Source organism: Choloepus didactylus, chromosome 19, assembly GCF_015220235.1.
Source record: "Choloepus didactylus isolate mChoDid1 chromosome 19, mChoDid1.pri, whole genome shotgun sequence".
Classification (NCBI taxonomy): domain Eukaryota; kingdom Metazoa; phylum Chordata; class Mammalia; order Pilosa; family Megalonychidae; genus Choloepus; species Choloepus didactylus.
Genome location: NC_051325.1, coordinates 36,194,605 through 36,216,569, shown reverse-complemented (window position 1 = coordinate 36,216,569; position 21,965 = coordinate 36,194,605). Strand labels below are relative to the sequence as shown.

General features: G+C 39.4%; 1 protein-coding gene and 1 non-coding gene across 2 annotated transcripts in view; both read right to left on the bottom strand.

Moving 5' to 3' along the window:
• Positions 1-143: 143 nt before the first annotated feature.
• Positions 144-215, bottom strand: TRNAA-CGC. The gene has a single exon. It is a non-coding gene; the product is annotated as a tRNA-Ala (tRNA).
• A 221-nt stretch (positions 216-436) lies between these two features.
• MAPRE1 (microtubule associated protein RP/EB family member 1) overlaps positions 437-21,965 on the bottom strand; it is a 40,213-nt gene continuing 18,684 nt past the window's right edge. The window contains exons 4-7 of the mRNA XM_037811461.1: positions 21,186-21,393; positions 18,187-18,308; positions 6,553-6,705; positions 437-4,886 (exon numbers count right to left, since the gene is read on the bottom strand). Coding sequence (XP_037667389.1) covers positions 4,830-4,886; positions 6,553-6,705; positions 18,187-18,308; positions 21,186-21,393 — 540 coding nt within the window. The 3' untranslated portion in view covers positions 437-4,829. The remainder of the gene's footprint in view (positions 4,887-6,552; positions 6,706-18,186; positions 18,309-21,185; positions 21,394-21,965) is intronic.

The window sequence follows — 21,965 nt, the reverse complement described above, 5'->3', positions numbered from 1 at the left end:
GGGAAGCTACGTTGGTACTGGAAGGGACCCTGGGCATTAGTAACTAAGATCATACCTTTAGCTGGCCGAGTTCAACAATCCAGCTCACTTGACATTTTTTTATTCCATTTTCAGGTTGTTGTGGGGGGAGGAAGAAGAGCGATTGGAGGAGCCGGGGTATGAACCCGGGACCTCGCACATGCGAGGCATGTGCTCTACCACTGAGCTACACCCCCTCCTCACTTGACATTTAAAACAATGCTCTTCTTACCACACCACACTGTCAAAGAGAACTCTAGGCTCAAATGCCAAAGATTTTTAAAAAATGTGATTCATGCAAAAGGCAGATTCTCAATGTGGTTTAGCAGCTGCTTACCCATCTTCCCTCCCCACCCCCCAATAAAATAACATTTATTAAAGATAGTGAAAAAATGATACTAAGGCAAAGAGTTAAAAGTTCTTAGGAAATTTTTTAAAATATTTTATTTCAATCTACATTGAATCCTACAGTTATAACTTCCTCTCTCAACCTTTAGAGTTAACAGGGAGGGGAGTGCACACAAAGGGGCAAGCTGGGATAGCCTATAACTACCTGTAAAACAAAAACAAAAACAAAAACAAAAACCATAAATAGCTTATTCCATTCTCCCAAGCAGGGTTTAAAACTTCAAAATAAGAACAGCAATCATACATAATTATACATGTTTAACTCTCACATTTTGTAGAAAAACATATAACATACAAAAAAAAAAAAAAAAAAGGCAATGTCAAGTTAGAAAACTTAACAGAATGCTAAAATCCAGTTGATCTTTTGGTTACCCTGGAAATTAAGATTACTAGAACCACTTTAAAATATTTGGGCCTCATTACGAGAAATATAAGTATGAACATAACAAAACAACTTTCAAGAAGCAAGCAAGAGAGGAAAGAAATCTGAAGGTCATTCAAGCTTAGGTAAGGATAAACCCTGACAGACATATTTAGATTCTTGCACTAAATGATGATTCACAGACAGATATATAAGCAAAACTCTTCCTGTAATTTCCAGCCTGTGGGAAAAAAAGCCGAACACACATGCTGAACCACTTGTTATTTCTCCTGTTAATGCCTTCTCTTTTAGAGTTAAAAACAAAAGCACTTTTAGTAAAACAAACATTCTGTAGGGATGACAGGCTTCTCAAGTGATTTCAACATTGGAGAGACCTTTTTCCAAAGTCTACATGCAAGATATACATAGCTGATTAGAAACAATGTGCTTTTTTTCGAACCAACATGCTGATGAAAATTGACTTCCAAAGGCAACCTTAGCCTGAATTTTACACTCTCCCACTCTTCTCACTCCAGTATCCTGTTGTCTTTTTCGGAACCAGAAAGGGCTCCTGGGAACACCATCCACTATTGTCCTCACTGAGCCAATGAAAGCTGTGTTCTGCACACCTGAGATGCTGGGCCTTGAGGAAAACACTGTTCTCCAACTGGTCAGTGGTCTCCCCACTACACCACTGTCTCCCTCGTTTATGTGAGGGGTTCTAGCCACATGCTCCCTTCATATATTCAGTCCACCCACTCATATGATTGACCTTGGATTTAACCTTAATCATCTACACTGTAATTTATTAATTATCCATTAAGACTACATCTGAGAAACACATCTCTGCCCCACTGAAAATTAGGAAGAATCATAAAGCCATTTGTTGAGACTTACCATGATGGACCGAATCTCACCTACCAAAAGCTTCCCACATCTCATTTTACAGCCAAAACTGAAAGTCAAACTAAAGACATCAGTAAATGGAATAAATTCCTCTTCTTCCTCATCCCTGCACCCAGCCTCCCATCTGTACCAACAGTTCCTGCAGACTACAAAAAACAAAACAAACAAAAAAAATTGAAAGCAAATTGATAAAAAGGAAGAAATTAATTAAAATAAGACAAGACAACTTGTAGAATTCCAAACTGCTAATAGATTATTTTGCAATTCTAAACAATCTCTTCATGTTTACTCACAAAATTCTAGGCTTTGCTGGGTATTCTGGCTTGCTTCTAAATGATCACAGTATACAGAATTGCCTCTCTCCACACTCCCACATCATGCTCAGGTTACCTATGGTACATATTAAAATGCAGCAAATTTTCAATTTGCTGACTCAATTTTCTGGGGATAGACTCTGGAAATCTGTTGTGTCAAGCTCACTAGGTGATTCTGAAGTCCATCAGTTTGAAGACCACCAGCATGAGTGAATCCTAAACCCCAAATCTAGCTAGAGAACCCATCTGAGTACCTATCCTCCATGCAACATAGAAATGGCCAAGCAAATCAAGCAGCTTATTCAATTTTACTTCATCAGTGTCCTAACCTGCATTAGTCGCATGTGGCTCAGCCTAAAGAGCCAGATCAGTGGACTTAGGTCAAAGGTACATACAGTAATAGTTTCACTCTTTACCAAAGTGACCTCTCAGTTGATATCACCCAACAGTATTATCTCCACAAACTTCATGCCCTCTTTTAGGTATCTTCTTGTAGATTACCAATACACGTGGCGTCAAATTTCTTTTGAAGGTGCATAACATTTCAAGGAAGGTATCACAGCATCAACTTTTAGAGGAAGTAACATGGGTATAACCCTAGTCAAAAATCATCAAGTAGGGCTTACAGAGTATCCATAGTTGTGGTAGGTACTCCAAAGACCATATACAAATAACTACCTTCTGCCCATTTAATTTTATTCCATACTGAAAATGGTAGCAATCTCCTTTTGAACTCATTTCTAAAGGCCCAGAATTTTTACAGGGAGGGGAAAAAAATCTATGGTGACAATTACAGATTATTTTATAGATTAAGACTGTGCCCACTGTGTTTGAAATATATACAGGAAAATAACTAAATAAATAAATAAAAATATCTCCCACTGTCTTCCACCAAGCACTGTAGCTGCATTTCTCAGGAGGAAAAGCCTGATGAGGCTTCAGGGCAGCTGGGCCAACCCTTGGGCTTCTGAGAGGACTCCTCTCACAGCAATATGAGACTATAAAACAGTGAAGGCTAAGAAATGTATTGCTGAAGAATGAAGACAAAAGGAAGCACCCTTAGAAATAAACACATTTGAAGTGAAGAATCTGATAAGATCAATTTAAGATAGAAGCATAGGTACCATTGTCACTTGAACCTAAAAGCATATACCCAGGGCAAGACAAATTTCAGAAGACATGACACTCTTGAAATACAGAATTTTATTTAGAAACTGTTTAAAGTAGAAAAAAACCCTGTCAAGAAAGACCAGGTGGAAAATGGGTTCCCAATAAAATGGAATTTTAGGGCAACAAAAGTCTAAAAGGCCACAAAAGATAAATAGCACCACTGTCATTTGAACAATGGCTAGTTAGTTGCATTTTTTTGGCATTGTTAATCACTGAATCGGGGTTTTCCTCTGAATTCCACACAAAGCATGCACTACACAACAATTTTATCATAAAATACCTGCTTTCTACACACATTTTACGACAAGCTACCACCAGAAACAAATCAATACAAATATATCAGGGGCTGAACAATCTCAGTAGTGGATGACACACATTTTGCAGAATTCTGTCAAAGGGACTGAATAGGCTGTGGGCAAAAGCAAATGAGGAGAGTTAAGGAATGGAATCTTTTAAATATTAATAATTAATTCAGCCACGGTACTGTATTTTCTGCAAAAGAAAATTAACATTTAGTAATACACTAACAAATTTATCTCCAAAGAGATTAGTGCACTGGCAAAGCATTCTGATAGCAGTGGAGAGCTGTGGACAGCAGGTACCGAAAACACCCCAACCTTGAAGATCCAAGGTAGCGATGGCCTTCACTGATCACTCCCTTTGCCAGAGATCCAGAAAGCACTTGCAGCATGATCACCTGCCTGCTGTATTGCCACTCTAAGCAGCGAACTTTAAGGAGCCATAGAGGAGTCCCCAGTGGGCAAGGGGAGCAGAGAAGAGAAACATGTGAAATGTAAACTTAAAAGACAATAAAATGGGACAAAATCCCCATTTAAATCCCAGAGATGTGGGCAAGTCCCCATAAGTAGCTGTTAGATTAAAAAACTGGACACACCTCATTTCCCAAAAAATACAATACACAGAAAATAGGGGGATAATTGGAAAAATCATTAGAGAAATTATCAATGAAAATCAAGCTCTTCAACTCAAATATCTCAGGGTGAAACACACCCTGTATTCACCCAGGTAAAAACGTCTCTTGCAGGGATGCAATTGGTCAGTGACAACAAATGGCTTTACAGAGCGACATTTATTCGAACAGTCCTGCAAAGCCTCATGAACAGCAGGTCCCAAAGGTTCCAAGGTCTGGCCCTTCCTTCCTAAACACAATGTCAAACACACAAAATCTGTCATGTAACATTTAATATTTTGAAATATGGAAGCATCTTTTAAATACTCTTAAGGCATTTATTTATTAAAACGTTCTTTGCCAAGATTTCACATTAGCTTAAAATTCAATTCAGTCTTTCCATTTCTCTACTGAAGTCTCCACTTCAATGAATTACATAAAAATACCTTCTCCAGCAATCAGCGTTTCCAGCAACCAAACAGTGAGCCCCAGGGTCAGCCTCTTTGTTCCCTAGGTGAACCAACCAGATGTTAATACTGCTCTGCTACAAGATAAAAGCTCCTAACTCATATTTAATGGAAAACGAGTGAAACTTCTGCAAAGTGCACTTTTTAAGAAGAGGTACTTTTTGCTTATGAAAAGAAACCAGTGAGTCCTCTAAGAATAACAAAAGGGAGTATTTTACAGTTAAGCACATGATTTGGAGTGAAGAATTCGGATGTTGTTCTGCTGGTCCAGGCTGTTAATACTCTTCTTGTTCCTCCTGGGGGCCCCCTTCATCAGGTATCACAAAGCCTTCCTAAAAGGAGAAAAGGAGAGGGAAAACTATTATTCAAGGTTGAATAAATGACTAGTTTCTACTGTGGGTTCCTTTTCCTCATATTTAACCTCTCAAAGTCAAAGGTTCTTCCTGTCTCTACCACATGCCTGGCATTTAATCACACAAGGCCACAGGACCAATATTTTATTTCTGAAGACAGTGGAATCACATCTCACAGAAGGCAAAAACTAAGCACAAACAAAATTACCCTCAAGCTTTTCGGCGTGATGGATATGTACACATTGTCTTGATTCCATAATGCCTTTTGGCAATAATTTCACTCGTTTCATACATACCGTTTCATACCCAAACTGTATAATTTAAATATACGCAGTTTATTATATGTCGGTTATACCCCAATAAAGTTGTTTAAAAGAAGAAAGAAAATTTACTCTTAAAAATTCCAATGTCACTATACTATCTCCACTCAACAATTTCTACATAGCCAGCTTTTCCTTTACGCGTTCCTTTGGCTGAGCTCCAGAAGTAGTTGGCGTGTTTACCAAAAACATTTGCAACAGCAAGACTGGCTGAACATTAGCAGCATGGGAAAACTGAGCATGTAACAAAAGAGCAGATTCCAGCTTTCTCCTCATGCTCACTCCAGGGCATTCTGGCCTGTATTTATTGTAAGGAATTATATTACTGTATCATAAAAATCAGGCTTCTCCTTTCACCATTCATCTTTAAAAAAAAAAAAAAACTGACTCTCCATGGCTGAATTTACTTAACATGTGACTCCACTAAAATAATACTCAGACTAGACCAAGTTATTTGGCAGGACCCCTATCTTCATCATCATCTGTTTTCATTATCTAGTACAGAGCAAACCCTAAGTTAAGGATTTATTGAACAAATTACCAACTTTTCAGCCATGTGTCTTATTCCCCCAAAACTCACAAGATATGTTTAGAGAACAGTGATAACAACAACATTAATTTTTCCTTGTATTTGTACAGTGCTATACAAACTAAAAAACACTTAGATATACACTCTTAATTTGACCCCACACAGACCTTGCTAGGCAGGCAGGAGCAATTATAATTAATATGACCATTAAACAGTAGACACATCAAGATATGAAATCCTAAGTCTAGGGAAAATCAGTCATCCCAGATATCATGATGTGTAATACACACAGATCCAAAGAAAGCTGACCACAAAGCACTCTGAGGGAATGGCAACCAGGTGAGCTTCTGGAGAGGAGCACAGGTACACTCCGGCAGCTGTGGGCAGGAGGCAGGGAAGAAGGGACCTTGTGCCTCATTCTCCAGGGCATGCCTGGGGCCCTAATAAAATGGAGGCAGCACTTAAAGCTGAGGAGTTCCAGCTGAAGAGGGTCCTGGTTTAAAAGCATTTTGTGGCACTCACCATCTATCAATGGCCATAAACTACAGAAGCAAGGCAAGGCAGCCACCTGACCTTGTCCTGGTCCTACTCAAAGGGTCACAGACATCAAGGCAGAGGCTGAAGCTGGGGAGAGGTGCCCTATGGCTGACTCTGAGGGTTCAGAGATGAAGTATTTTGATGAATGCTACACTGGAATATGACAAGCATCAGCAAAGAGTTTGCCAAACCAACCAGATCAATTTACTTGCCCTTAGGCTGCCAAATGGAAAGAAAACATCCTCATGTCAACACTTACGTCTGTGGCATAGAGAATGTCCACAATCCTCTGCAATACAGGATCGTTTTCCCCCTCATTCTCCTGACAAATCAATTCAATGTTCCTTAGTTTTCCAAAATAGAAATCTCTCTCCTTCTCCAAGTCTTCGACAGTAAGTTTCAATACGTTGACCTGCACAAGACATTAGAAAGGATAAGACACCTGGCATTAGTGTACCAGTAATATATCAGACAAACTTCTAACCTAAAAGGAGGTATAGTCTTTGACCAAACTCTCTTAACACCGACACAAACCAACTTCAGTTTAATGTCTATTTTCTTTAGCCCCAAATAATAAGGACTTGTTCATGGCAAGTTTGACTATAATAGCACCCAAGAAAGGGCAGATTACATCTTGAAACATGCAGGAACTTCTCAGGAACTGAAAAAGGATGGGGAGGGGGCGGGGGGAGGAGGGGAGAATCCACAGCCCAGTCTGGCAAAGTAGTGGACAATCACAAATTGAGTCCCTAACTGGGACTGTGAGTCTAGTCCAGGTCTGGTTGCATGTGGAGTTCAACAGAAAAAGAGGAAGAGGGGAGGAGGATAGAAACGGTAAACCAGAAGGGGAAAACTATCTAAAGATGGCCAATACTAGAACTGATGGAGGCCTGGACAAGGAAAATTATCAGGTTCTCTCTCCTTTCTCATAGTTGGAATTGGCGGGGGAGGGGTTATCCAGGATTCTTTGAGGGGAAAAAAAAAAAAAAACAGCAACCCCTGAGGAGAGCATCCTGGTACCTATCCCTCTCCCAGAGAGTCTTCAAAGGGGAGAAAAGGCAGCAGAAGGAGAGAGCACAGGCAACCACATTCCACTGCTAGCTCCACAGAGCATCTCATCGGCTTACCATGCATGCCACAGGATCCTCCAAGGAGGGGCAGTAATTCCCACAGAGGGGCTATGAAGAAATAAATCTTAGTGCTTAGGCCAGAACTCTACTTAGCCAAGAGTAATAAAAGTCAAAACAAATCTCAGTCTGTTATGTATTTTAACCGTGGTGCATCTTCATTCCAATATATGAATATCTATGACAAGAGAATTCAATTTAACTCTTACTGAAAGCAAATTACATGGCATACAGTGAGACATAAAACCCTCACAAGAGGGTTACAAAAGCTAGGGCCCACAGAGCAGCTTTGAGATCTAAGCCAGGAAATCAAAGAGGCAGCAGCTGAGAACAGTTTGTGTAGCAAGGAAATCTGAGTGCCTAAAGGCACTAGGGAAATTATCTAGTCCAACCTTCTGAACATAAGCTGCTAAAACTACAGCAAACAAGCTCTTAGCCCAGTAAAGAAGCCAGACACAACAAAGAGGATCAAATCCTGTCCCAGGGTGAAAGGAAGTTCCCACTTCATAACCTGAAGTCAAGAAGCACCCAGACATCGAAGGGCAGGTGACTGGGACCACCAGGACCCATTCTGCCGAAGACCTAACTAAAAGTTCATCATCAAAGTCTTGAACAGACTAAACTAGAGTCAAGATTCTAGACCACCTTTCACTAATTTATCAACCACAGAAATCACTATTAAAAATAAAACGTCAATAAAGTACTATCATCACCTGGTGGCCAGTAAAGCTAAATCATCTATTTCCCCTATTCTCCCCACCCTTGCTCTTGCTGCTGCTTCATGCCTTTCCTTAAACTACCAACTAGCCCAAAAGTAGGAAATGAGAGGGGTATAGAAGGAAAAAGAGTTGACCAACCCCAGCCGTAGGAAGAAGCTACCTCTGAGCTTTAGTTCCACAATCCAAGAGGCACGGAAGAGGCCTTCTAACCATGTGCCTGGTAGGATTAGTGTTAGAGGAGGAAAGGAAAGTCAGAAAAAGCCTAAAAAAGAATGCTAGACTGGAGTTAACCTGGACACCCATGTTTTACTAATGCCACTCACACAAACCCACTAAAAACTTCTCTGGCCTACAAATAAAGGACACCAAAACAGATATCCAACCTTCTGGATCCCACCCATGAGGCCAAAGCAGCATTCTTGCAGGGGAAGGAACACCTTGTGACTTCCTGCCTAAATGTCTAGGCAACTCCTTGGTTTTTAGGCACCAACTATGTATAGGCATACATCTGCTACCAAACTATCTGTTCTCTGCAACGGATAAATTCCTCAAGAATAATACATTAAGAAATCAAAAGATAATGCATTACCAAAACTATGAATCAATAATGGAGGGGGTTGGTGGTTAGGGGTATGGGAGGATTTGAGTTTCCTTTTTTGTCTTTCTTTCTTTTCTGAAACAATGAAAATGTGCTAAAAATTGAAAAAAAAAAATTTGTGTGATGGATGCAGAGCTGTATGATGGTATCATGGGTAACTGTACTCTTTGGATCTTTGGATAGTTGTATGGTATGTGAACAATCTCAATAAAAAATATATAAGAACAAACAAAAAAAAATAATGCATTAATGCCACTGAATTGTACACTTAAAAATGGTAAAATGGCAAGTTTTTCATAGCACAATAAAATTAAGAAAAAAAATTCACTTAACTCATAAGTCACCAGAGAGCCACTGTGTTAAATTTTAGTCTTACTTCCTCAACAAGCCCACAAACTCAAACCACAAGAACAGTGTCTTTCTTTGGTATCATTCTGTAAAACTTAGTAAACTGCTATTCCCACAATAAACACTCAATATGTACTAGATCACTGGCTTTCACCCGGCATTCCTCTAAATGCTTGTTTATGAGGTTGCTAGTAATCAAGTTATTCTCAGACTCTTCTCTTAAAGTAATAGCTATACTCCTAAAAAGTGTAACAAGAATGTTTTGGATGTGCACTGGCCAATACAGTAGCCATAAGCCACATGTGGTGGGTGCAAGGAAAAGAAGAACCTTCTCTATTACCTTAGATAAGTCACACAACCTCCTCCATTCAATTCGCCATTCAGCAGTGACTGACCTAGGCTCTGGAGCCAGGTAAGCCTGTACAAATCCCAAACTGTCCTCATTTATAAAACCTCACAGGGTTGCTGCAAAAGTGAAATTAAAATTTTAGCTATTTTTGTTAAGAAAAAATTATTGTATGAAATATTTTATTTCATATACAAGACTTTTGCTCCCTATTCTACTCTATCAAAATCACAGATAAAATCCCCAAAAAGCGTAACTCCCATTTATCCCACCATTTATCCCAATGATGTTGGTACCAAACACCATTCCAGGCAATTGACATCCATCAGCTCAAGTAATCTGCACAATTACTGGAAGCAAAGGATTAGCCCCACTTCACATATAAAGCAATAGCTTCTAAGAGGTTACCTGACTTGCCTCAGGTAGAAGCCAGGACAATCCCCAAATTTATGCAATTCAAAGCCTGTGCTCCCTCACAAAGGACAGAGCTGAGAGAACAGCAGCAGTCCTACAGAACCTTGTGCATCCTCTCCTGGGGAGCACAAAATCAACTCAGTGGCCACCTATTTTTCTCGGACACTGCTTCCTGTGTACATCCATTCCTCAAAACACAGTTACAAGGAAGTCTCCCAAATCTTCTTGACGAAAAGGAGGAAGCAAAATGAAATACAGTTTCAGTGGCTGAGAGATTTCAAATGGAGTCAAAATATCACTCTGGAGGGTATTCTTATGCACTATACAGATATCCCTTCTTAGTTTTTAGGGTGTTGGAATGGCTAGAGGGAAATACCTAAAGCTGAATCGAACTGCAACCCAGTAGTCTTGATTCTTGAAGAAGATTGTATAACTATGTGGCTTACACGGCATGACTGTTTAATTGTGAAAACCTTGTGGCTCACATTCCCTCTTTCCAGTGTATGGCCAGATGAGTAGAAAAATGGGGACAAAAATTAAACGAAAAATAGGGTGGGATGGAATGTTGAGGATATTATTTATTTTATTTTTTGGAGTAAGGAAAAGGTTCAAAAATTGATTCTGGTGATGAATGCACAACTATATGATGGTACTGTGAATGACTGTACACTGTGGATGACTGTAGGGTATGTGAATATATCTCAATAAAACTGTATTTTAAAAATAAAATAAAATAAGGAAGTCTCCTTATTCTATCTAGGACTCCTGTACTCCCAGTGAAGGTGCCCAGAGGATGCTCAAGTCAGCTAAACTACGGGATGCTGATCTAGTCATCAACACACCTAGGGCCCAAAGACCATGGGGGCACACACAAATGAAAGAATGGGGGAGTCAGCTAACCAGCAAAGCGTTTCCTGAGGAGTTTGTCAAAGGTGCCTGTTCATTTCCTGAGGAGTTCATCGAACATCTTCATTGGAGTTGCCAGTATGCTGCCTGCGCTACAGAATTTGGATTCATGCATCCTCACAGTTGCTTACTCCTCCAGGAAAGTAGGTAGAAAGCCAGGAACTCCGTGGACTAGACACCACAGAGCAATCTGACTTTGGGCATACTTCATACAACACTCATGAAAACGTGGAACTGCTGAGATCAGCGAAATCTGTAAGTTTTTGCGGCCAGGGGACCCGCGCCCCTCCCTGCCAGGCTCAGTCCCGTGGGAGGAGGGGCTGTCAGCTCCGGGAAGGAGAAGGGAGAACTGCAGTGGCAGCCCTTATCGGAAACTCATTCTACTGATCCAAACTCCAACCATACATAGACTGAGACCAGACACCAGAGAATCTGAGAGCAGCCAGCCCAGCACAGAGGAGACAGGCATACAAAAAAAACAACACGAAAAACTCCAAAATAGAAGCGGAGGATTTTTGGAGTTCTGGTGAACATAGAAAGGGGAAGGGCAGAGCACAGGCCCTGAGGCGCATATGCAAATCCCGAAGAAAAGCTGATCTCTCAGCCCTGTGGACCTTTCCTTAATGGCCCTGGTTGCTTTGTCTCTTAGCATTTCAATAACCCATTAGATCTCTGAGGAGGGCCCCTTTTTTTTTTTTAATCCTTTTTTCTTTTTCGAAAACAATTACTCTAAGAAGCCCAATACAGAAAGCTTCAAAGACTTGCAATTTGGGCAGGTCAAGTCAAGAGCAGAACTAAGAGACCTCTGAGACAAAAGGCAATAATCCAGTGGCTGAGAAAATTCACTAAACACCACAACTTCCCAAGAAAAGGGGGGTGTCCGCTCACAGCCATCATCCTGGTGGACAGGAAACACTCCTGCCCATCGCCAGCCCCATAGCCCAGAGCTGCCCCAGACAACCCAGTGTGACGGAAGTGCTTCAAATAACAGGCACACACCACAAAACTGGGCGTGGAAATTAGCCTTCCCTGCAACCTCAGCTGATTGTCCCAGAGTTGGGAAGGTGGAGCAGTGTGAATTAACAAAGCCCCATTCGGCCATCATTTCAGCAGACTGGGAGCCTCCCTACACAGCCCAGCAGCCCAGAACTGCCCTGGGGGGATGGCACTCACCTGTGACATAGCACAGTCATCCCTCAACAGAGGACCCGGGGTGCACAGCCTGGAAGAGGGGCTCACTTGCAAGTCTCAGGAGCCATATGCCAATACCAAGGACTTGTGGGTCAGTGGCAGAGACAAACTGTGGCAGGACTGAACTGAAGGATTACACTATTGCAGCAGCTTTAAAACTCTGGGATCACCAGGGAGATTCGATTGTTAGGGCCACCCCCCCTCCCTGACTGCCCAGAAACACGCCCCATATATAGGGCAGGCAACACAAACTACACACGCAAGCTTGGTACACCAATTGGACCCCACAAGACTCACTCCCCCACTCACCAGAAAGGCTAAGCAGGGGAGAACTGGCTTGTGCAGAACAGGTGGCTCGTGGACGCCACCTGCTGGTTAGTTAGAGAAAGTGTACTCCACGAAGCTGTAGATCTGATAAATTAGAGATAAGGACTTCAATTGGTCTACAAGTCCTAAAAGAACCCTATCAAGTTCAGCAAATGCCACGAGGCCAAAAACAACAGAAAATTATAAAGCATATGAAAAAACCAGACGATATGGATAACACAAACCCAAGCACCCAAATCAAAAGACCAGAAGAGACACAGCACCTAGAGCAGCTACTCAAAGAACTAAAGATGAATAATGAGACCATAGTACGGGATACAAAGGAAATCAAGAAGACCCTAGAAGAGCATAAAGAAGACACTGCAAGACTAAATAAAAAAATGGATGATCTTATGGAAATTAAAGAACTGTTGACCAAATTAAAAAGATTCTGGACACTCATAGTACAAGACTAGAGGAAGTTGAACAACGAATCAGTGACCTGGAAGATGACAGAATGGAAAATGAAAGCATAAAAGAAAGAATGGGGAAAAAAATTGAAAAACTCGAAATGGACCTCAGGGATATGATAGATAATATGAAACGTCCGAATATAAGACTCATTGGTGTCCCAGAAGGGGAAGAAAAGGGTAAAGGTCTAGGAAGAGTATTCAAAGAAATTGTTGGGGAAAACTTCCCAAATCTTCTAAACAACATAAATATACAAATCATAAATGCTCAGCGAACTCCAAATAGAATAAATCCAAATAAACCCACTCCGAGACATATACTGATCACACTGTCAAACACGGAAGAGAAGGAGCAAGTTCTGAAAGCAGCAAGAGAAAAGCAATTCACCACATACAAAGGAAACAGCATAAGACTAAGTAGTGACTACTCAGCAGCCACCATGGAGGCAAGAAGGCAGTGGCACGATATATTTAAAATTCTGAGTGAGAAAAATTTCCAGCCAAGAATACTTTATCCAGCAAAGCTCTCCTTCAAATTTGAGGGAGAGCTTAAATTTTTCACAGACAAACAAATGCTGAGAGAATTTGCTAACAAGAGACCTGCCCTACTGGAGACACTCAAGGGAGCCCTACAGACAGAGAAACAAAGAAAGGACAGAGAGACTTGGAGAAAGGTTCAGTACTAAAGAGATTCGGTATGGGTACAATAAAGGATATTAATAGACAGAGGGGAAAAATATGACAAACATAAACCAAAGGATAAGATGGCTGATTCAAGAAATGCCTTCACGGTTATAACGTTGAATGTAAATGGATTAAACTCCCCAATTAAAAGATATAGATTCGCAGAATGGATCAAAAAAAATGAACCATCAATATGTTGCATACAAGAGACTCATCTTAGACACAGGGACACAAAGAAACTGAAAGTGAAAGGATGGAAAAAAATATTTCATGCAAGCTACAGCCAAAAGAAAGCAGGTGTAGCAATATTAATCTCAGATAAAATAGACTTCAAATGCAGGGATGTTTTGAGAGACAAAGAAGGCCACTACGTACTAATAAAAGGGGCAATTCAGCAAGAAGAAATAACAATCGTAAATGTCTATGCACCCAACCAAGGTGCCACAAAATACATGAGAGAAACACTGGCAAAACTAAAGGAAGCAATTGATGTTTCCACAATAATTGTGGGAGACTTCAACACATCACTCTCTCCTATAGATAGATCAACCAGACAGAAGACCAATAAGGAAATTGAAAACCTAAACAATCTGATAAATGAATTAGATTTAACAGACATATACAGGACATTACATCCCAAATCACCAGGATACACATACTTTTCTAGTGCTCACGGAACTTTCTCCAGAATAGATCATATGCTGGGACATAAAACAAGCCTCAATAAATTTAAAAAGATTGAAATTATTCAAAGCACATTCTCTGACCACAATGGAATACAATTAGAAGTCAATAACCATCAGAGACTTAGAAAATTCACAAACACCTGGAGGTTAAACAACACACTCCTAAACAATCAGTGGGTTAAAGAAGAAATAACAAGAGAAATTGCTAAATATATATAGAGACAAATGAAATTGAGAACACAACATACCAAAACCTATGGGATGCAGCAAAAGCAGTGCTAAGGGGGAAATTTATAGCACTAAATGCATATATTAAAAAGGAAGAAAGAGCCAAAATCAAAGAACTAATGGATCAACTGAAGAAGCTAGAAAATGAACAGCAAACCAATCCTAAACCCAGTAGAAGAAAAGAAATAACAAGGATTAAAGCAGAAATAAATGACATAGAGAACAAAAAAACAACAGAGAGGATAAATATCACCAAGAGTTGGTTCTTTGAAAAGATCAACAAGATTGACAAGACCCTAGCTAGACTGACAAAATCAAAAAGAGAGAAGACCCATATAAACAAAATAATGAATGAAAAAGGTGACATAACTGCAGATCCTGAAGAAATTAAAAAAACTATAAGAGGATATTATGAACAACTGTATGGCAACAAACTGGATAATGTAGAAGAAATGGACAATTTCCTGGAAACATATGAACAACCTAGACTGACCAGAGAAGAAATAGAAGACCTCAACCAACCCATCACAAGCAAAGAGATCCAATCAGTCATCAAAAATCTTCCCACAAATAAATGCCCAGGGCCAGATGGCTTCACAGTGGAATTCTACCAAACTTTCCAGAAAGAACTGACACCAATCTTACTCAAACTCTTTCAAAACACTGAAGAAAATGGAACACTACCTAACTCATTTTATGAAGCTAACATCAATCTAATACCAGAACCAGGCAAAGATGCTACAAAAAAGGAAAACTACCGGCCAATCTCCCTAATGAATATAGATGCAAAAATCCTCAACAAAATACTTGCAAATCAAATCCAAAGACACATTAAAAAAATCATACACCATGACCAAATGGGGTTCATTCCAGGCATGCAAGGATGGTTCAACATAAGAAAATCAATCAATGTATTACAACACATTAACAAGTCAAAAGGGAAAAATCAATTGATCATCTCAATAGATGCTGAAAAAGCATTTGACAAAATCCAACATCCCTTTTTGATAAAAACACTTCAAAAGGTAGGAACTGAAGGAAACTTCCTCAACATGATAAAGAGCATATATGAAAAACCCACAGCCAGCATAGTACTCAATGGTGAGAGACTGAAAGCCTTCCCTCTAAGATCAGGAACAAGACAAGGATGCCCGCTGTCACCACTGTTATTCAACATTGTGCTGGAAGTGCTAGCCAGGGCAATCCGGCAAGACAAAGAAATAAAAGGCATCCAAATTGGAAAAGAAGAAGTAAAACTGTCATTGTTTGCAGATGATATGATCTTATATCTAGAAAACCCTGAGAAATCGACGATACAGCTACTAGAGCTAATAAACAAATTTAGCAAAGTAGCGGGATACAAGATTAATGCACATAAGTCAGTAATGTTTCTATATGCTAGAAATGAACAAACTGAAGAGACACTCAAGAAAAAGAGACCATTTTCAATAGCAACTAAAAAAATCAAGTACCTAGGAATCAACTTAACCAAAGATGTAAAAGACCTATACAAAGAAAACTATATAACTCTACTAAAAGAAACAGAAGGGGACCTTAAAAGATGGAAAAATATTCCATGTTCATGGATAGGAAGGCTAAATGTCATTAAGATGTCAATTCTACCCAAACTCATCTACAGATTCAATGTAATCCCAATCAAAATTCCAAGAACCTACTTTGCAGACTTGGAAAAGCTAGTTATCAAATTTATTTGGAAAGGGAAGATGCCTTGAATTGCTAAAGACACTCTAAAAAAGAAAAACAAACTGGGAGGACTTACACTCCCTGACTTTGAAGCTTATTATAAAGCCACAGTTGCCAAAACAGCATGGTACTGGCACAAAGATAGACATATAGATCAATGGAATCGAATTGAGAATTCAGAGATAGACCCTCAGCTCTATGGCCGACTGATCTTTGATAAGGCCCCCAAAGTCACTGACCTGAGTCATAATGGTCTTTTCAACAAATGGGGCTGGGAGAGTTGGATATCCATATCCAAAAGAATGAAAGAGGACCCCTACCTCACCCCCTACACAAAAATTAACTCAAAATGGACCAAAGATCTCAATGTAAAAGAAAGTACCATAAAACTCCTAGAAGATAATGTAGGAAAACATCTTCAAGACCTTGTATTAGGCGGCCACTTCCTAGACTTTACACCCAAAGCACAAGCAACAAAAGAGAAAATAGATAAATGGGAACTCCTCAAGCTTAGAAGTTTCTGCACCTCAAAGGAATTTCTCAAAAAGGTAAAGAGGCAGCCAACTCAATGGGAAAAAATTTTTGGAAACCATGTATCTGACAAAAGACTGATATCTTGCATATATAAAGAAATCCTACAACTCAATGACAATAGTACAGACAGCCCAATTATAAAATGGGCCAAAGATATGAAAAGACAGTTCTCTGAAGAGGAAATACAAATGGCCAAGAAACACATGAAAAAATGTTCAGCTTCACTAGCTATTAGAGATGCAAATTAAAACCACAATGAGATACCATCTAACACCGATTAGAATGGCTGCCATTAAACAAACAGGAAACTACAAATGCTGGAGGGGATGTGGAGAAATTGGAATTCTTATTCATTGTTGGTGGGACTGTATAATGGTTCAGCCACTCTGGAAGTCAGTCTGGCAGTTCCTTAGAAAACTAGATATAGAGTTACCATTCGATCCAGCGATTACACTTCTCGGTATATACCCGGAAGGTCGGAAAGCAGTGACACAAACAGATATCTGCACGCCAATGTTCATAGCAGCATTATTCACAATTGCCAAGAGATGGAAACAACCCAAATGTCCTTCAACAGATGAGTGGATAAATAAAATGTGGTATATACACACGATGGAACACTACGCGGCAGTAAGAAGGAACGATCTCGTGAAACATATGACAACATGGATGAACCTTGAAGACATAATGCTGAGCGAAATAAGCCAGGCACAAAAAGAGAAATATTATATGCTACCACTAATGTGAACTTTGAAAAATGTAAAACAAATGGTTTATAATGTAGAATGTAGGGGAACTAGCAAAAAAAAAAAAAAAAAAAAAGAAAGAATGGGGGAGAAGGACGGGGAGAGGTGTTCTTTGGACAGACTCTTGTGTTCCCAGTTTCTCAGGAGCACAGATCTGAGTCCCAAGAGTCACTGGATTAAACTGGGGTCATTTCCCCCAGTTTTTAGGACTTGGCTTTCAGGAAAGTAAAAAGGTTCAATCTAAACTTCAATGAAATCAAGGAATATCCTTAAAAACTGGAATTAAGAGAATCATCCAAAAGCAAGCAAAAACCACCATAAAGATTAAGGAAAAAATTTCTAAGTCTAAAATCTGTTCTGATCCACAGAGACCTCTGACAAGTACCTTATGATTATTTAACTAATCCTAAAGAAGCAAGGTATTTCACATTACTGAACTAGTAAGAACAGAATAGCAATAGGCTTCTCATCCCAGTTTCACTCCCAACTCAAACCTCCAGTGACCCTAGGATTCAGCACAGAGACTGTGAAATGATTTTTTATTATTATTATTTAGAAGGAGAACCATCCTTTACCTTTTCTAAGAGCCAAAATCCAAGAGACATTCTCTGGAATCCCACAAAACCTTGACTGCGCTCCAGAAACATCCATCAGGATTGTAGACTGTGGGCAAATTTCCAAACAGACATAGGTTTCTGTCAAACTAATAAGTTTCAGAAATGCCTGAACTCTCCTCCTCCGCCTCCACATATATGTTCATGCTCCCTGCAGTGCTCACACGAGTACAAGGGCTGCCCTGGCAAGCAGACCACAGACTAACCTCCCTTGGCCAGTGCAGAAAGTATCCTTTCCCCTGAAGCGCCTCTTGGACACAGGAGTTGCCTACCTGCTGCATCAATTCAGCTGCTTCATCTTCCCCATTGCCCACACCAGGATTCTTTCTCACCACACCTGGGCCAGCCTTAGGCGTTGCAGTAGTTCTCTGTGTTGAAATGGGCCTCTGTGGAGCTGAGAAAGGAGGAGAGGTTTTTTGAGGTGAGAAATTTCAAAGAGGAAGAAAGAATTCACAAGATGACAAAGGAGGCTGTGACAAACTGCCTTCCACAGGTGTTCAGTGAAGGTAACCACTGAAGGAAGAGCCCAGCAGGCAAGGCAACAACCTCAAATTTGTCTTAAGTGGTTTCTAATCCTGGCAGCAGAGTTAAGTACCAATTTTAGCCACAATCTTTTGTGCTGGGACTGTCATCTTTCCATGCAGCTTTCCTGTTCTGCATTAACAGGATTATCATCTGCAAGAGGTACAGTTGTTCTGGTGCATACAGATGATCTACTATAGCCCAGCTCCAACCAAATCCACACATAGGGCAGCTGCAGCTGTACAGAGGTTGTGAGTGGGCACTCCATGTCTAAAGTGAAAATTCATGCCAGAAGTGAGCTCACAGGCTCTGCTACTGCCAGGTATCCATGGTTCTCCATCTAGAAAGTAAAATGATGCCTAACTCTTAACTTCAGGCTCCTTGATAAAGGTGGAAGGAATCCATAGGGGTGGTAGAGTCTGCTTTTACCACTAATTACTTCAAAGCCCACATCTTTGCTTACCTTTTAGAAGGTATTTAAAAGGGTTTAAAGAAAAGCACCCAACTTATTAGTACTTACAGACTTCTCTAGTACTAAACCAAAGGCAGGCAAAGACAAGGAAAAAGTAGTAAAGGGACCAACTTATCTATAAGTTAAAATAATCAAGAGTGCCCTCCCTTAAAAGTTAATGTATTAAAAGGTATCTCATTAATGTAAAGTGTTAATAGGGAATATGTAGGGGGGTGTGTGTGGGAACTCTGTATTTTTTGCATGATTTTTCTATAAACCTACAATTTCTCAAATACAATTAAATAAATTTTAGAAACTACAACGAGAAAAAAAAAAAAAAGTTAATGTATTAGTCACAATTTTATTCATATATTCAGCAATTATTTTGTAAAGCTTGTGCTATATGCCAGGCTTTGAAATATCTGATCTTCTTGACACCCCAAACTCAATGACTGTAAGGCCTTTCACCCACAGTAACAGATATTTCCTCTGGATGGCTTTCCCTAGTATATGCTTATCCAGAGGACTAAATGCTTAATCCAAGTCTCAACTCAATTGTTAGCAACATCTGAAACATGAAATGTACCTGGTTATCTATACAGCTCCTCATTTTTAAAAGCTGAAAAATAAAAGCCCTCAATTTCTGGAGAAACTGAAACCCTCAGACGCTGCTGGTGAGAATGTAAAATGGAATGGTGCAGCCACTCTGGAAAACACTCAGACAGTTCCCCAAAAGGTTAAGCAAAGTTATCATACAACCCAGCAATTCCACTTCTGTGTATATACCCAAGAGAAATGAAAATGTATGTACACACTAAAACTTAGACATGAATATTCTTAGAAGTATTACTCGTAACATCCAAAAAAGAGGAAACAACCCAAATGCCCATCAACTCATGAACAGATAAATAAAATGTGCCATATCCTTACACTGGAATATTATTTGGCAAAAAAAGGAATGAAGTTTTGGTCTTGGATGATAGTGATGATAGCACAACACTTAATGTAATTAACACTACTAAATTATATATCTGAATGTAGTTAAAAAGGGAAATTTTAAGTTGTATATATGCTATTAAAATAAAAATTTAAAAATAAAAAAGAAGGAATGAAGTATTAACACATACTACAGCATAGATGAAGTTTGAAAACATGCTAAATGAAAAAAAGCCTGTCACAAATGACCACATATTTATATGAAATGTCATGTCCAGAATAGGAAATATAAAGAGAGAGAAAACGAACTAGTGATTGCCTAGGGCTGGGGATAGGAGGAGAGATTCAAAGGAAATGAGAAATGACTGCTAATGGGCATGGGAATTTTTTTTTAGGTGATAAAAATGTTCTAAAGTTGATTGTGGTGATGGTTGCAAGACTCGGTTAATGTACTAAAAACAGTTGAATTATACACTTTAGGTGGGTGAATTATATGCTATGTGAATTACATATCTTGATAATGCTGTTAAAAATTAAAAAGGACTCAATATCCCCCTCTATCTATTTGATCAACCTCTCTCAAGGTACCATGAGACCTTAACTAATATTCTTGCCACCTTGTGGAAAAGGAAGAATTACTTTGCATTTTTCAAACATCTACCCTGACCCAAAACATACAAATGGTCTATGAATATAGTATTGCAAACACATTTTGGAATATAATAATGTAAGATCTTTTAGAGATGGTCTCTAAAAACAGCCTCCCTGATTTCTAGACCTTGCTAACTTAATAAGAAGCCAAAGCCAGCTAATGCTAGGAAGGGCAGAGGGAGCACAGAAAGCATGGTGATGCAGACAGCAAGAGCATCCCTGAGACCCAAAACCTCCTTCAGTTCCTGGGAGTTCAGACCTGGCTGTAACTTCCCAACCTAGGGTTTTGCAACTGCCATTGTATTCAAATTAAAGCTCTTCCTTTATGTGAGGATTTTTATTCAATACAACTAAAGAGCCTTGGCAAAACTGCATACAGTAACTCACTCAGGCTTCAAAAGAACCCTCTAGGAAAGCATTAAAATTCCCAGTTTATAGAGGAGGAAACTGTGGGGGCAGAGGTAAAGTGGGTTACATAGGGCCACAGAGATTTAGGAACAAACACAGGATGGACTGATGCCAGAATCCATGCTTTTGCCACATAGCCACACTGCCCTGAAAGGAAGAGGCAGGCTGGGATTATGCTCTGTAAAGGCAGAACCTATGGCTACTCAATAAATTCTCGTAGAATGTTGGATTGAATGAATCAATCAATCAATGAATATCTGGATTACTGTTATAAGCAAACAGTGATTTTTTTTTTCTTTTTACCTGCACTGCTGGAGCTGAGAGGTTTCTTTGGTTTATTGAGAGCTGGAGCAACAAGGGAGGGAGCCACTGCCGTTTCTTGACCTTGTCTAGCAGCTACAGGATCATAGTCTTTTCCATCATAGTTTGCATCAAAAAACTTCTTGAACCACTGAACAAATTCAAAATTGTCCTGAAACTTTCCTTTCACTAATTTGTCCACAGGAATTATCTGCAGAGAAAAATCAAGACTGTTAGTCCAAAGCTAGAGACTTTTGGCAAGCATCAAACATGTACATTCAACAGTATATAGCTCTGTCAAAAGGAGAAAAAAATATTTTAGAGGCAGGAACAAAGTCCCTAGAAGCACAAGGGATGGAGTAGGGGTATAAATGAAACAAAACTGGCTATGAGGTGATAGTCTTTGGGGTACATGGGGAATCATTTCATGATTCTACTTTTGTATACTTTTTAAATTTTCCATATTCAAAAAAGGAAATTTTAAATTCATAAAAAGAAAAAATGACTGCAGTTTAAACTATGTCTGGCATCTAAATAGTATTCTTAAAATACAAATGTGTATTTTATATATTGTGCAGAGAAAAAACGCAACTAAAATAAAATAAGACTGACTTCAAAGTAAATAAAACCAGATTTATCAGCAAGATAATTAGGGGGTGATTATAAGCTTTACTAAAATATTGCCCCAAAAATGGCTTATTAAAAGGATAAAAGGGGAAAAAAAAAGCTGCTTAATTTTGCAATCTATTATCTACTCAAAGAAAGGTGATATTTGCCCTAGTC